General features: G+C 32.1%; 1 protein-coding gene across 1 annotated transcript; it reads right to left on the bottom strand.

The window, feature by feature from the left end:
- Window positions 1-4946: 4946 nt before the first annotated feature.
- Window positions 4947-12263, bottom strand: LOC108904765. Its single transcript, XM_018707440.1, has 2 exons — window positions 12092-12263; window positions 4947-5524 (listed from the first exon to the last, which is right to left on the bottom strand). The coding sequence occupies exons 1-2, from the start codon at window positions 12240-12242 to the stop codon at window positions 4947-4949; spliced, it is 729 nt and encodes a 242-aa protein (XP_018562956.1). The 5' UTR covers window positions 12243-12263.
- Window positions 12264-17115: the final 4852 nt, after the last annotated feature.

Raw genomic sequence — 17115 nt, 5'->3', positions numbered from 1 at the left:
GTATCTGATTGATTATACTTAAAGGACATTTTACAAAATAATCGTTAAATAAGGATTAGGATTCTCATGTAAAATATCGTCTTTGTTGATTAAAATAATGTTATTTTTGTTCTCTTTATTACATAAATTGGACATAATACTCCAAGCAGTTCGAGATTTATTGTCGGAATTAATAATCTTTCTTTGATAATAACTTATTTTAGTATTCATGATCAATAGCTGATGATTTTTCTTTTCCCTATTATATATTATAGATAATTCAGGAATACTTTTTGTAAAATAAAGAGTTCTTTCAAATTCAAACTAGAAATTCTTACTTCATTGTAAACCCATTGTTTGTTAACATCCCTACTCATATAAATCTTTCGAAGCAGAAAATATACTTCAAAATAATGACGAAAAATATCATAAAAATAATTCATACAAATTTCCCCAGTCTTCGTTACAGAGAGCAGAAACAAAATTTAATATAGAATGTTCACTAAAATTTCTTCTGAAAAATGATACACTATTGCTGCTTAGCTCCACTATGCTTAGCTCAAATAAAACAGAACGATGATCAGAGTATTGTCAAAAAGGCCACTTCACAATAATGCACTTTTTTGCACACTTTTTGCAACAATAACGAGCTATTTTCGAAAACTGATTTTTCCGCGTTCTACCTTTATTTTACAGTTAATAAATTGATGAAAAATGACTTTAAGTACCTTAAATTGTAGAAATTTAATTGCCTACAACATGAAACAACTAATTTTTGGATAGGTCGTCTGGATTTTCAAGGACAGTAAATGAATGAAATAACACGTAATTTTGCTTCCTATTTACAATTTGCCAACTTATCATCACGTGTTTCGAGTTAGTTCTTTAATATTATCTATATACCCTTCACCGTAAAAGTGCAATAAATACTAATAATTTATTTAAGTTTTCAGAGTTTATGATCTAATTCGACTGGACTTATATTATTTAAGTAACATTAGTAATGTAGATCTTATTTAAATCTTAACACTGCTCAGAAAATTTTGAGATTAAAGCAAAAGTATATTTTTTTAAGTAAGTTTAACTGTCAACTAAATCTATATCTGCCACCTTTCTTACAAATGTTTTTTGTGACACCTAACATAACTGTAAAATAAATTTATCAGGAAAAAAAAAACAAACAGTTCTTAAAATATTACAAAATGCACATAGAACGACGAAAGTTCATTCATTTATTTACAATTTATACACAGTGTAACACCAATAATGCCGAAAAGTTTCAAATAAAAGTTACATCAAACAATTTCTTCACATTTTAAAATTGGTTTTAATTATACAGCATGTCCTATTTCTTCTGGGTGTTTTCTGGTTTTCGGCCTACTTTGATAAACAGATATTAGGTTTAAAACGTACCTTTCGGTGTTATTTGATGTTTTTAACAAAAATGAATGTTTGCAGCATGAATATATCGAATATATCCGAAAGTAGACATAACAAAATGCGGATTTCAAAATACACGCTAATAATAAAATAATGAAAGCATACAATACTGTTAGAAAAACATTAAAATGATCTAGAACAATAACACACACCGACAAAATTTTAAACCAAAAATCGGACTATTCTTCTTCAAAGATTTTTGACGGGCTGAATTGGAATCCAATCTCGCTTCAGGTTTTCCAAATATCCTAATCTAAAAGTGCGAAAAACAAGAGATTTAAATCCATCATCATTTTCACCATCAATAAAATATGGATAATATATTATTAAGATACGCTTTGCTGTGATGTGGTATAAGTTAACTTTGATTTTCTCAGTAAAATTTTAACATATCTTAAAGAGATCGCCGGAATATTTCACAAAACATTGAACATAAGGGAAGAAAGGCTGAATGTTTAAAATGAAGGACCAAATAAAAAAGAATCAAGAGTTGCAGACGAAAATAAGTGATATCCTAACACATGTTCTGTTAACACATGTGGGAACAAAATGAATCGGTATTGTTGAGGATGACTGCTGTATATGCAGTGTTTTCGGTGTGCCCTAATGCCCCTAATCTCTGATGGGTCACCACTGCTTGTGTGGACCACTCTCGTATTTTATATTTTATCAAAACAATGAAAAAAATATTTGTGTTCTTTGATATTTAATGTTTACATGATTTTTTTTTATTATTAAAAAGGACTTTATATGGGTCCGGTCAAGTAATAATTTGTGTTTCGGCAGTTTGTGGAGCTTGTACTGAAATAAATTGTTTGGTACATCAAAGATCTATTTAGGGTATTTGTTACGTAATAATTATGCAATGAGCATTTAATGATAGCTATTAAGACAATATTTTTCCAAAATACTTATAAAAATTTATAAAAAAAATTATTTTAATAAAAGTTGTATGGAATCATATGGGCCATGGAAAGAAAATGTTTTTAACTTTACAGAGTGTTCTATTTCTCGTGAGCGCTACATAACTTTGTTATTTTAAATGGAACACCCTGTATATTATTGCGTTTTTGAATTCCTTCGTTAATATTAGGTAGAGTTTATTAAATATACATGGTGTTTAAAACTTACCGTTTTCGATATAATCAGTTGTTTTTGTAGAAAATCACGATATCAGCTCTCAAAACCGTAAGAGTTAGAAACCTGCAATTTTCACAGTTCGTTTTGACATAAATTACTCTATGTTGTCATCTGTGAGCAAAACGTGTACGTTGTTCAGGCTCGGAAATACTGAGACCTACATTTAATAATCGAGTTAAAAATCTTTTTTTTTTTTCAAATGGAATGACCCATATTAATTTTCATGAGTGCATGATAAATTGAATGCCCTTTCGACTGATATAAGGTTGTCCATACTTATCTAACAGTTTTCCAGAAAAGTCAGGTTCTTTTCTAAAGTCCAAAAAAGTAGCTATGTAACAGCGTCAATAAGGCCTTGCAATTGTACTAGTACAACGTTGATACTTAGGATTTTACGAAAGCACAGCACAGCACATCCTTATCGCATCCAATGACACCAAGAGTTACTAAAAGTAGACTTTAGGCGGAGAAGTTTTGTCAGTGGACACTTCAGATGTTAAATCAAGATGACGATTTTTTTGAACGGGTCATGTTCTCCGACAAGGCTACTTTTCATAAAAATGGTTTCGTTAATAGTCATAATTGCCATTATTATGACACAGTAAATCCTCACCAATTCCGGACAACACATAGCCAACGATGGTCTTTGAACGTATGGGGAGCAATTTTGGGAACCCATGTCATTGGACCATTCCTTTTTGACCAGCATCTAACTGGAGCAGTTTATTTAAACTTTTAACAAACACTCTAGCTCCAGAAGATCTGTTAGGCGACATTCCTTTAGCTACACTTCGAAGAATGTGGATCCAACATGATGGTGCTCCACCTCATATTACCGCTACGATTCGTCAGTTTTTACAAGAAACTTTTCCCAACAGATGGATTGGTCGCGGGGAACCAGTAAGTTGGTTCTAGGTGTCCAGTATGACAAGTTGCAACTTCTTTTTATGGGGATTTATAAAAAGCAAAGTTTACGTCACACCACCAATACCGCGAAAGATATGTGGCAGCGCATTGCAGTAGCATTTCAAAAAATTACGCCAGATGTGTTGACCAATGTTGAACAGGCTTTTAAAAACCGAATTCGTTTGTGTAAATCATGTAAATTAGCGGTCTAAGTGTTCTTCTCCTTGTGTTCCGAGTTTCAGTTTGTCTCGTTTTGCGTTTTGTTTTAGTTGTTGTTAGTGGTTTACTTTTGTTTGTCAAACCACTTCTTAAACATACCAGTAAATTGACACTGTCAGTCCCAGTCCTGATAAAATGTGAGAGAAAAATGATTTTGCAAGGCTTTCTTGACGCTGTTACATAGCTACTTTTTCGGACTTTAGAAAAGAACCTGATTTTTCTGGAAAACTGTTAAAAAAAATAAGTATGGACAACCTTATATCAGTCGAAAGGGCATTCAATTTTATATTCACCCATGACAATTAATATGAGTTATTCCATTCGAAAAAAAAAAAGTTTTTCAACTCCTAAGATTATTAAATGTAGGTCTCAGTATTTCCGAATCTGAATAACGTACATGTTTTGCTCACAGATGACAAGATAGAGTAATTTATGCCAAAACGAACTGTGAAAACTTCAGGTTTCTAACTCTTGCGGTTTAGACGCTATCTAGCCTCATTTAGAGAGCTGAAATTGTGATTTTTTTCAAAAACAACTAATTATCTCGTAATGATTGAATGATTTCCGGGCTGGTTGCCACGTCGTCGATTTATAACACTTGAAGTTTCGAGAGACATATCGCTCTCTTCTTCAGAAGTTATTCAGCCCGGAAATCATTCAACCATTAACGACAGCCACGGAAGCCTACAAACAAAACTGATTATCTCGAAAATGGTAAGTTTTAAACGCTATGTACATTTAATAAACCTAATATTAACAAAAAAATTCAAAAATTCAATAATATACAGGGTGTTCCATTTAAAATAACACAGTTATATAGCACCCACGCGAAATGGAACACTCTGTAAAGGTAAAAATATTTTCTCTATATGGCCCACATAATTCCAGGCAACTTTTATTAAAACCATTTATTAATAAATTTTACAATTGCAGAGTTACAGAAGAATCTCTCTTGGGTGGAACACCCTTTATATGAGTATCCAAGAAACAGGATTTTTTTCAGAATTTTCAGCTACTGTGAGCAATTTACTCAAATCCTGTGGATGCTGGAGTAAAACTAACGACGGATTTAGCACGTCAAAATACATAACAACAGTCTGGTGGAGTCTTCAGGTCAATCCACTTCTCTTTATTTTGTGCTTGTGGCATTAATCGAAGGAAAACATGTATGTGAAATGAAAAGTTCCAATTGTATTGAAAGTAAACAAATATTTTATTTTTAACTACAAATAATATATAAAATAAAAATATCAACGTACTATCTAATATGTATTGCCAGTTTGCTCCATTTCAATCTCGGCCTCGGCAACAGCTTGAAATAACTTGCTTTTAACTGCGCGTTGTAATGCTGGAGGTAGTTTTTTAGTTGAAGCATACATGGCATCAAAAAATAATTTCAAACTATCTTCAGGCACTGGACAAAATTCTGTTTGGGTCCAGTGTATTCCTGTAGGTGTTCCGTCTGACTGATCGTTTCTGCTTTTAGCAGTTAAACACATTTTTTTGGGTGGAACGGGACTGTCGCTTTGGAAACATCCTTCATTTCCGGCGTCAATCGAATCTGGAGCTTCAAAATACTCCAAATCTTCTTCTTTAATTATGTCACTAGGCCTATTTTCCTGAGAATTCTCGTCAAGCGTATCAATGTCTTCGGAATGCTCAGAATTCGCATTATCTTTTCTTTGTCGGTTCCGCATATAAGGACGCAGAAAATTCATTTGCTCGAAGTATTTCCACGTTCTGATTTTTTTAGAAGGGTCAGTTTTACCCGACGTGTACAGCTTGAGGGCGCTTCTGTACCCATCGCGAAGACTTTTCCAATATTTTTTCGCTTCTTCACCTGTAACAAATTTTTATTTCATTATTTTTGCGTAGACAGACTGTTTGTATCAACAGGATAATAATAATAATAATAAAGCTTGAGTTTGAAGATATAGGTACCTACTATGTAAAAAACTGAGATGAATAACAGGTTACCAACTAAAGATATACAAAAAAAATTAGAGCGTCCACATTTAATGAAACAAAGGCAAAAAAGAATCCAAAAAGGAAAGGATTTGAAATGTAGGCAATGACGTGATGAAACAGATAAATATTTTGCAACAAAAGAAATCAAAATGAAATGTGCCAAAGAAATGACACATGTTACAAAAGATTGAGAGTTATCAAAGAAAATAATTAAAAAATAGATCCTTCAGCTTATGCGCATATATATACAAAGCGGAAGCGAGCATTTGAATGAGACAAAGAAATGATAACTATAGAAACTATAGAAAGAAAGTGAGAAAAATTATCAAAGAAAAAATATTAAAGATTATATCCTCAGGCACAAATACATACAAAGGTTAAGGGAGCAAAAGAGTGTCTGAAGCTTATAAAATCTTTCTACATATCGTCTTGTTAAACGGATATTTCGCTGTTGTGGCACAGCATTATTAGTGTTACCAGTATCGCAGGAAAAAAGCGTTTAGGGGGCAAAATATAAAACAAATCAATACCAATATTTACTAGTTTCGATTTGCGAATGTATTTCCCCATTTTCCTCAACTTCTCAAAAGATTTGGGGGAGAATATCGATACTCTCGTTCTAATATGACGTATCCTACATTGGAAAAAATTTTCAGGAGACCATAAAACTGTTTCACTCTCATAATTAAAAAAGTTAATTTTTATTTTTTATGCTAATTAAAGTGTACAATAATAATTGAAGCAAAAAAAACATTTAAATAAATTATATAATTATATTAAAAAATAGCTATTTACACCATAAAGGACGAAGTCGAGGACGATTTTGCGCCCGAGCGGAGCGAGGGCTGGCAATAGAGCCCGAGACTGGTAAATTATACTTAACTGCTGCGTGGTGTACAACATTTTATCTGCTCCCACAGTTATTGAGTTTTTTATCGTTTCTAAGGTGTTTATAAACAAAGCTACATAAAAGTTGCAATTTTGCTGGTTTTGAATAATTATTTCTAAATGAGTGATTTTCAAATAGAAAGTGCAGCAAATTTTTATTACCCGAAAAGTCGAAAGTGCGCTACGGACGACCATATAGAAATTTCAAAGAATGGTCCAGAACAAAAATACTGGTGTTTCTAAAATATAACTGCTAGCATATTTCATGGAGAAGTCAAGAACTTTAAAGTTACCGGCGAGTTTGTGGAGTGAATACTCAATGATCAAGTCAACTATTTTCATAAAGGAGTACGCGGATATATCAAAATACCCCAAGCTGAGAGTATTTTTGAAACGTAAGAATGGCGGCTATACACCTAAAAAATCAAACGTTTTTACAAGAAAACAAGTCAACGATTTTCTCGTTCAGGCACCCGATAACACATATTTGCTAATGAAGGTAGTAACGGTCTTTGACATTGCAGGAGCATGCCGTTCTGATGAGTTATGCAAACTTATTTTGGACAACGTCAATTTCAGAAATTTCGATAATATTATTGTAGTTCCAATTCCAGATTATAAAAATGGTATGTCACGTACGTAAATAATTACTTCTCGACTGGGTTCTGTTTCTCACGAAATATATCAAGATTAGATTGGAAATTAAAACTGAAATTTCACGCTTTTTTATGCGTTATCAAGCACGTAGATGTTACAACCAACCAATCGACGAGAATACACTTTCTATGATTCCTAATGAGGTTGCACAGTTTTTGAAACTAGAACATCCTGAAACATATACAGGCCATTCATTCCGAAGAACATCGGCAACGTTACTGGCTAATACAGAAATTCATGTATTAGTAATCAAGAGACATGCTGGGTGGAAATCAGCCACAATTGCAGAAAGTTATGTTGCTGACAGTTTAAATAACAAAAATGAAATAGCCAACAGGATTCATTACAATGACACTTCAACTCCAGGTTCTAGTAGTACGTCACATCATGCTGTTTTAATGGATCAGTCAGATAATATTGAGCCTCCGGTAACTGAAATGAAGCGGTTAAATCATTTTGAGAAAAATGTGACAATTAGTAAACGCGAGGGGAATAATTATCTAGATTTTATAAATGTTACTAAATGTAATAACTGTACAATTACTATAAATATCCATTCATAATAATTAATAAAATGTAATGTTCATCAAATATTTCTATTTATTTGTTCATAAAATATGCATTTATAACTCGAAATCGCTTTTTTCCCTAGGAAGGTAAGTTACCTCACTTACCTAGAGTAGCAACTTCCACTTCTATGGTAAAATCCACTTACCTCCTTAAAAACAATGTATTAATAGTCTATTTACTATAGTGGGAGCAGATAAATTATTTTTAATTAGTTACCTTCCTGCTCATTTTTTTAAAGTATTTTGTTAAAACTAACTTAAAACTAATCTAGAGTGACTGTCAAATCGCTGATGTTAACTTTAGTACCTATGTGGAATACGACATTTTAGAATACGTGAGAATCGGCGTGAGGAATAAGATATATTAGAATATTTGTTTAAAAGTAGTAAATAAACAATTTGACCTTAAAAACCTTAACGGAAGCTGCAAAACGTTATTACAATTCCATTTCCAAGAAAAGTGAAATTGTCAAATTTAGTGGAATACGTCATATTAGAACGACGTTAACGATATAATAATAATAATAATACAAAATAATATATAGCATTAGTCAACACTTGAAGATAGAACACCTAGAAACTAAAGAGAGATCAAAAGAAAAAAAAAAACATATACAAACATAAAAGAAAATAAATAACCTAGCAAAAGTATTCAGACATAGAATAAAAACATTTAACTGACAAATACAATCTTAACTTTCGTTTGAACTGGCCAATTTTTTTACACTCTTTTATTTCCTATGGCAAATGATTAAATATTTTGGGTCCTAAGTAATTTGGCCCTTTACCTACAATTGATAATTTTGTGAAAGGTATACGTATTTCATTATTTTTTCGGGTATTAATATTGTGAAGATCCCTATTCAAACAAAATTTATCTACATTTTTAAAAACATACATCGACATTTCAAATAAATACAAGTATTGTTTTTAAACTAATATTGCATTAAAAATTGTAAATCAGATAGCCATTAGCGCACGTTATTACAAATTCAAGAAATTTATTACAGTGAAAATATTCATATGATATTCAAAGATTTTATTTCGTGGCACCTCATTTAGAGCTATATCTCAGTTGGCGTTGACTTTTATATAGTATGCTTTATGTACAGGGATGCCTAAACTATCTTAATTTTGTCTCAGATGTGCTTCCCAACCAATCTGGGATACTATGTGTAAGAAAGCAATGCGGTGAATTTAATCATTCCAACAAAAACTTCAAGGTAATCCTGAAAGATTTTGTAGATTTTCCTTCAAGGAATTAAAATGTAATCATGATTTTATTGGTTTCCGCTACGCTTAGTCTCCCTCACATCCGCTTTTTGTGTAAGTGCATTTACACTGATAATAGTCAGTAAGCCACAAAATATTTAAGTATCTAAGTAAATACGTAAGTAAAACTTTTGTTTATTGAAATTCTATTTGTCGTTGAAGTAAATAAATACAATAAAATATCAGAATTGTCTTAAACCATAAGTTTTACCATATTTAACCCAAGTTTTTATAAAAACTTAATTAAAATCACTCAATGGACTGAAAGTAAGTACGTAGTAAGAATAAATATTTTCCTATTCACTAGTATTTACTGAAATAGTGAAGTCTAACTTGAAATTATATCTATCGCAGTTTCTAGCAGAATTTATATAGTAAACAAAAGAATAATTTAACAAAGGTGTGTTACTAATCTTTTTTAGATGAATATAAATCAAAAGAGGAGCGAAAGAAACATCACTAAAGGAAAATAAATACCAGAATTTTTCAAAACGTATTTACATCTCTTGTAGTTTCAAAGCGCCTCCACCATTAACAGCGGAAATAAATCAAGCTTATTTTCCCATGTATATACAAAAACATTTTCAGCGTTATTACATTAATGCTTAATGTTAAATGCATCCTTTTAATATTTGTACAAAGCTACATATTTAGATAAGTAGTATTTCTTTCCTATCAAATAAATGTAAATTGAGTTATATTCGAGCTAGTTGTGCAGAGAAACAGGTAACAAAATTTTTTAGGTCTCAAGGAAACCTAACAGAGAAATGTTCACATTCGTTTTCGGAGTGTCTGTCATCGAACTGTAAACATGACCGTATTCTTTTTCTTAAAGAAACTACTTTATTATTATTTAATATTATTTAATAATGATTGTATCTAACTCTATTTGCAACATCCTTTAAAAAACTCCTTCAAAGTTTTCTATTTGTTTTTTATTTATTCGTGCTATAACAAGGTGAAATGTATATTTATTAGTTAATAGTTTTGTATATCAATTTCATACAAACTTGTTACTTCTTTCTGAATACCTACCTTTTATGAAAATCCTTTTGAAAAACTATAGGTCTATCGTCTAACAAAAATAATGTGCGAACATAATTATACAATTTACTTTACAGTTTGACAATAGTAGTATTTCCGTAAGAATGTTTTAACAAAATGTATAAAAATATTTCAAAAAAATTGTAGGTGTAAGTGTTAAATTTTAAGAAAGGAGCTGACTCGTATCTATGACACTGGCAAGTAAAATATATATTTACCAGTATATCGTTTTTTAAGTTATAAATGTAACTATTGCTGTACCAAATTTTGTGAAGCTATCATTACCCATTCTTGAAATATAAAAAAAAAATTGATGTTAATTTTTGTTTTCGCAAATAGTGCTTCCCAAACCATACAATTGTCATTTAAAGAATAACGACGTAGAGAAGTCAGCAGTTGCAGAGAGAGAGAGGCAGAAAGAAAATATTTAGGTCCAGACTCTATAGACGTAGTAGATACAAAAAATTTTAGATAAATTCAACGGAGCTGAGAACTTAAAGCTACATGAAATTTGGGCGAACAACTCATCAGTAAGAATCAAAGACTAAAATGCCACAGGCCAGTTACTAACTTTAAATCATACGCTGAAACGCCATAGATCAGTGAACGCAGCAAATATAAATACCGGTCAGAGTTTTTTATCTACATTTTCAGAGTTTCCTTTTGAAGAAGAGAAATGTGTATATCTTTTGAAAGTCAAGAATTCTAAAACAACAACGTGGTAGCCAACAGGCAACAGGTTACCATAGAAATTTTGAGGAATTTTACCACACTTTTTATTACAGTGCGAAAACATTTCTCAAGTCTTGATAGATACATGAAGGAGGAATTTTCATGCAAAATCACAATACCCTTGACAAGCAGTCGACATTTGCTTAAATTATTAGAACTTGGGAAAAACTAATGTGGATGGCAAAACACTGATCTTTTTTATCAGGGGTTCCATTTGTTCCATAAAGTACTTCATTACGATAGACAGTCTTCATAGTGAATATCCTTTTTTGAATATAGACGTCTTTTTAATGAACGTCTCATCCATAACATTGTTTCCATAAACTGAAGTTGACGCTGCTAAATTTCATTAGTTATATGATTCTGCTTTTAAAATGATTAATTTTGATAACTGAAGGTCTCTTACTGCACAGAGTAGCGTATAACATTAAAGCCGACCGCACATTGAGATGCAGGCGACACAGGGCAGGGTAGGGCAGGTTACACAGTTCAGGAAAAAAACGTGTCACGCAGTGTGAACGCTACTTGAAACAGTCTTGGCAGTTCTTGCTTATATGCGAATGCGATAACAATATATTTGGGCATTAAAAGGTTTGTTTTTAAATTTTGATCATGGCATTGTTTCTGGACAGTTCTGAGTCAGATTCTGACGCAGAATTTGAAGAAACTGTTTTATTATATAACATTTCAAAGAGGAAAGTCATTTTGGAAAAGCAACTATATGAAAAGGAGAAATACTCATGGGGAATTTGCACTATCGTCCGAATTTTCTGAGCCTATTTTTTCAAACACCAAAAACTACTATGCACGTGGCGCAGGAAACTGTGTCCGGAAGACTGCGCTATGCAGGTTTACTTAAACGCAGTTCTGTGCTACCCTACTCTGCGTTCCAATTCGCGCGGGTCTATTAAGTTGTAGTGAATATACCTGCACTACCCTGCCCTGCGTTACCTGCGTCACTTGCATCTCAATGTGCGGCCGGCTTAAGACAGTAACTCTGTTCCTAGAGGAACCCAAAACAGTTTCCAACAGTCAAACGCATGCGCATTCCGATATAATGCTTACATGAGGTTCAAAATTAATTGTTCCAAATCAAATACGATTACGTCTGACTGTTGAAAACTGCTTCTAATACACTAAGAATAAAGCTATTGCAATACAGTATTTTCTGTTAAATTAAATATTGCGAGTTTAGCTGAAAATAAGTACATAAATAAATAATGATATTTTCATAATCCAGTCCTAATTTTTGTTGAGGAATTTATGTCATGACATACCCGAAGCCATTCCGCAATTCTTCGCAATCTGAGACCATATTTTTAATTTAAAATAGTTATCACTATATTCTTTCCGGTCTGTGTTGTACAATACTTCATGCATTCTAACACATTCTATTAGTTTCTCGTCCAAAATAACTTTTGAACACATCCTTTAATGAATGAATCGGTCTCCGACACAAAGCGTAGCTCTGACTAACAGTTGTCCCTGCGAGGCGAGAGCTCGCGCTGGCGTGCTAAACTTTGCGGGGCGAAATGAAACGAAACTGTCTTCGTGGCCATCCGCGCTACGCTATTCTCTGGCAGCCAAGCGAATAACGTGTCGAACAAGCCACGATGTTACTACCATAGCCGTAGAAATCTAAAACTGGATCAAACTGTGGCTTTCATTTCTTGTAAATAAATTATTTGCGTTAATTTTCCTTGTGTAAGATTGGAGTTTTTCATAGGGGGAAATAAAGGGTTGAAGAGGTTGAGTAGGATGGAAATCGTTAACGATTAATACGTTGACATGTAAATATTTGTTTTCTATCGTGCGGGCGTAAGGGTACGTATGTATAACTAAAGAAAAACATAAACACCTAAAACAAATATCCTACATGGCATCCTGCCTGGACAGGTCAGGCTTTGATTATTATGATGGTGAAACGAGGTGATTCTTTCGTTGTGAACGGCCACTAAATATGTCAGGTGCGCACACTTTAGTTATACAGGGTGGTCCGAATTTTATGCAGGAAACTTCGAGGACAGATAGACCTCTTTAAAACTAACTGGCAACAAACATGTACATTATATCACGGCATAACAACCCTAAAAACTATCTTAAAAAAAAAGTTCATGAAGCTTACCAGCAATTAGGCCATGCTTCGCCCTTTTTGCCTGCTAACTTACATTACCCTCCACCTTAACAATCACAAACATCCATGGTTACGACAGGAAAATTCCTTCGAATTTTTCTACCGCGTGCGGGATTTGAACCCACTACGGTTTTGCCGCACAGCCCTGGTTCGCCTCAGTAGGCAAGCCTTGTGGTTTTAATGGAGCTGTATTAACTGCCTTTCACAAAATGAAAAAAATTGTTTCAATTATCAAATTATTGGACTGGGCTGTTTTGTGTCAACATAAGACTTTTTATATGAGAAAAAAGCAACAAAATTGAACTGCGGGAACAGATAGAACTCATAAAAATTAGTATGTAGGTAATATAAAATGTTTTTTCACTAAATTGCCTCGTTAACAAGTTAAGACGTACTTACAAGCAATTTGACATAATAGGTTTGTTTATTAATGTTCCTCACATCAAAGCAATGATTTTATACATAGATCAGGTTATTTCGCCATCATTTTTTTATATTAAGCTGTTTTCGAGATATTAAAAGTTAAAAATCACTCTTTCAATTCTCTTTCCATTTTTTTTCTTCGAATAAACATCACTGAAGTTTATTTTACAGAATCAATCAAATTTCGTGACAATTTATAAATATTTTTACAGAGTGAATTAAAATGTGCATTTGCAATATTAGTGATGTTTGTAAATTGTCACATAAATCTCATTCATTCTGCAAAATAATTTTAGATAACAAATCAATGAGATTTTATAAAATTTGAGTGATTTTCATCATAAATTTATAAAAATCAGTTGAAAGTATTTAAAAAATACGCTTAATTTTATAGATTTACATAAACCAAAAAGTAAAAGCAAAAGCTTCCAACTTTGATGGTTTTTAAATTAACGGTTACATTAAAGTATAAAAACCAAATGTTTAAAAGATGTTTTTCCAAATTTATTAAATATACAGGATGTAAGACTGCCATTACTTCAGTATGAGATAGAGTAATCATATATGAACAAAAAAGTTGTATATTACAGGGGCGTAAGATAAACAGTTTTGAAATTACATCAAGTATTAATATTGAGGAGTTTCATCACAACGTCACAACAGCCCTTAACCTAATACTATACAGCTGATGCACACTACATGTGCACGCAGCAAGCTTGTCCTACGGAATAACAAAAATGTAAACAATTATTATTGTGAAACATTTAGTAAATTTCAAGACAATTGTATTCCAGTTTTTACATAAATAAAATAAAATGTATCAATTTTGTAGTACGAAGATAGTGTACTGCTTAAATTTTAGCTCGAATTTTTATGAATCGCTTAAAACAGCAACTTAACTTTTAATCAAATTATGAATTTGAAAAATATGTAATTAAAGAACCCAAAGAATTACGTCGCTCAAATAATCATACGTATTAAAAATAATTTAGGCACTTACCAAAAAGCAAAATTTAGTAATTTTTAAACGCATATGTACAAAACAAACTACAACATATGCTCAAAATGTCCACCAACATTTTCGATGCACGCACGATACCTTCGATTACAATTTTCGCGCTCTCGCTTACTTAAAAAAGCAAAGAGAAACAGAAACACCTCAAGAAAAGGAAATAGTGGTACGCAAAAAACACTCCGACACGGTCGAATTCCAGATACCAACTGAATTGCGTATTGCTGGTTGCTGGACAGGTTAATACCTCGTGTTAACCGCCGCACCGTTGTCACATTGCTTGTTATGAATGTTATCGAATTTGAAATTTATTTCAACGCTAATTATTTTTTAGAATTAAGCATAAATATGTTCAAAAAAGTGATAAACATTGTATTTTATGGTATTCTATGAACGCAGTTATGTCAATATTCCTTAATTAATCAAACTTCTGTAAATCAAATTGGACAATTTGATAATTTTTTTTTTCGTAAATAGTTGAGTTTAGGACCCATGTCATGTAAGGTTTTTTTTGTTTATTTTAATGTATTCTATTGTCTGTTAAAATTAAGGCAGTCAAACTTCTAACACCCTATATAATCATTTTCGCGTTATTTGAACAATTAATGGGGATTTAAAGAATGAACTAATTTGTCAAACTAAATAAATAATAATACTTACAATAAAATTTAGTTATTTATTTAATTTTCAAGACCGACTCTCTATAACTACTTAGTTTTAGATGACATATCCGCATTTTCGACATGACTGAGTTTTACCTGTCCTTGAAATTAATGGGTTAATTGTTGTTATATCCTGTAAATCACTAAATATATTAAAAGGGAGATTTATAATTCACTTATTTAATGAGAGTTGTATTAAAAAAAATGTTGACTGGGGAACGCCGAATACAATACAGCATGTCTAACTAGATAAATCTAAAAAAATGTTGGATTGCAATCTATACAATTCCAGAAGGGGGAAAGGAGTTAAGTAAAGCGAGCGTGTCTGTAATATTTCATTGTGAGGTGAAATTAATCCTACAAACGCGATAACCGAGGACTGCTAGGACTCTCTAAGGACTTCCTTACCGCAACTGCTTGACACACTATACATTTGAACAATTCATGTTTTGCACGAACTGTCTTACTTCTGTGATTAAAACTAAAATATGTCCAAAATTAATACATTTATTTGGAAATTTTGTAACTTCAGGAAAATACAATTATTTTATGAATTAGTTAGTACCTTAATTTATAATTTAGTCATCTACATTTGATTTTATTTCGCTTTCTAAAGATATTTGATCTAGACCGGCGGCTCTTGACTTTCATACGAGGAAGGACGGAAAAAATTAGATACAAACTATTGGGAAAAAAGTTAAATATAATTGAGCAGTTTTATTTTAAGTACTATTGAAATATAGCGGAAATGTGTTCAACATTATTCTTCTGCTTTTGTCCGAAATAAACTTTTCAGTTACTTTTCCATTAAAGTTTGATATTTCTTGCACTATTGAATTTTCAATAGCATTATTGTTGGTCTGTCTTTACAATCAAATTAAATTTTTATTATCTTTAAAAAACACACATGAAACAATACGTTAAAATTTTACACCATATCTGAACAAATTACGTTTAATAAGAAAAAAGACGTGAATAGCTACTATTTGGTTACCGTCAGCACTGCATAGTAGGTAAATATGCACTGCCCCCACTGCATCTTTCACTTCTGCGCGACGGTAACCATAACCACCGCTGTAAACACTTTACATAGTTTTTAAAACGAATTTTGCAAGTCGAGTTAAATTATCTGCACGTTACAAATTTAACCTTTCCGTTTTAATGTGTTTCATAAGCTAATCTATTCAATTATCCAGATAACATTGTAAACTAAATTTTAAATTAAATTTTTTTATTATAAAAATTTCTAGGGAGTCGCCGCCGCAAAGCCCCCCAGCACCAGCCGCCTCTGATCTAGACTGATAAAACTTGGACTAATTTGTCTAATTGTCAACAAAAATTCAGTGAACTTGTATAGGAATCTGACAATCAGTGGCAGAGATACTGGAAGGTGCTGTCGATAAAAACGCAGAATTCGACGCCACTGAGTATTTTGAAAATGGAATTAGTTCATATAATTTGTATTATTTCCAAGAAAAAAGGCATTTTTCATTCTATGCGAGCTATTTTTGAGTAATTATGATTTTTTTATTATGAAATTTCCTTACGCAATTAAATAAATCTAAAATAACTAAAAACTATCCATTTTACAAAAAAAATTAATATAATTTTTTTGTTCAAAGATTGTTCTAACAATTTTATTCCTAATTTCCTAGTAGAGAAGATATTATTTAGCCGTCTCTTAATCCGCAGTGTTACAAATTACAATTATTCCACAGGCAAAATGATTCAGGTGATTTTCTCACATCACATTCCCTTGNAATTCGAAAGAATTTTTCTACCGCGTGCGGGATTCGATCCCACTACGGTATTGCTGCACTGCCCCGGTTCGCCTCAGTAGGCAAGCCTTGTGGTTTTAATGGAGCTGTATTAACTGCCTTTCACAAAATGAAAAAAATTGTTTCAATTATCAAATTATTGGACTGGGCTGTTTTGTGTCAACACAAGACTCTTTATATGAGAAAAAAGCAACAAAATTGAACTGCGGGAACAGATAGAACTCATAAAAATTAGTATGTAGGTAATATAAAATGTTTTTTCACTAAATTGCCTCGTTAACAAGTTAAGACG

Source organism: Anoplophora glabripennis, unplaced genomic scaffold (assembly GCF_000390285.2).
Source record: "Anoplophora glabripennis isolate ALB-LARVAE unplaced genomic scaffold, Agla_2.0 scaffold124, whole genome shotgun sequence".
Taxonomy (NCBI): domain Eukaryota; kingdom Metazoa; phylum Arthropoda; class Insecta; order Coleoptera; family Cerambycidae; genus Anoplophora; species Anoplophora glabripennis.
This window is presented reverse-complemented; position numbering and strand designations above follow the sequence as displayed.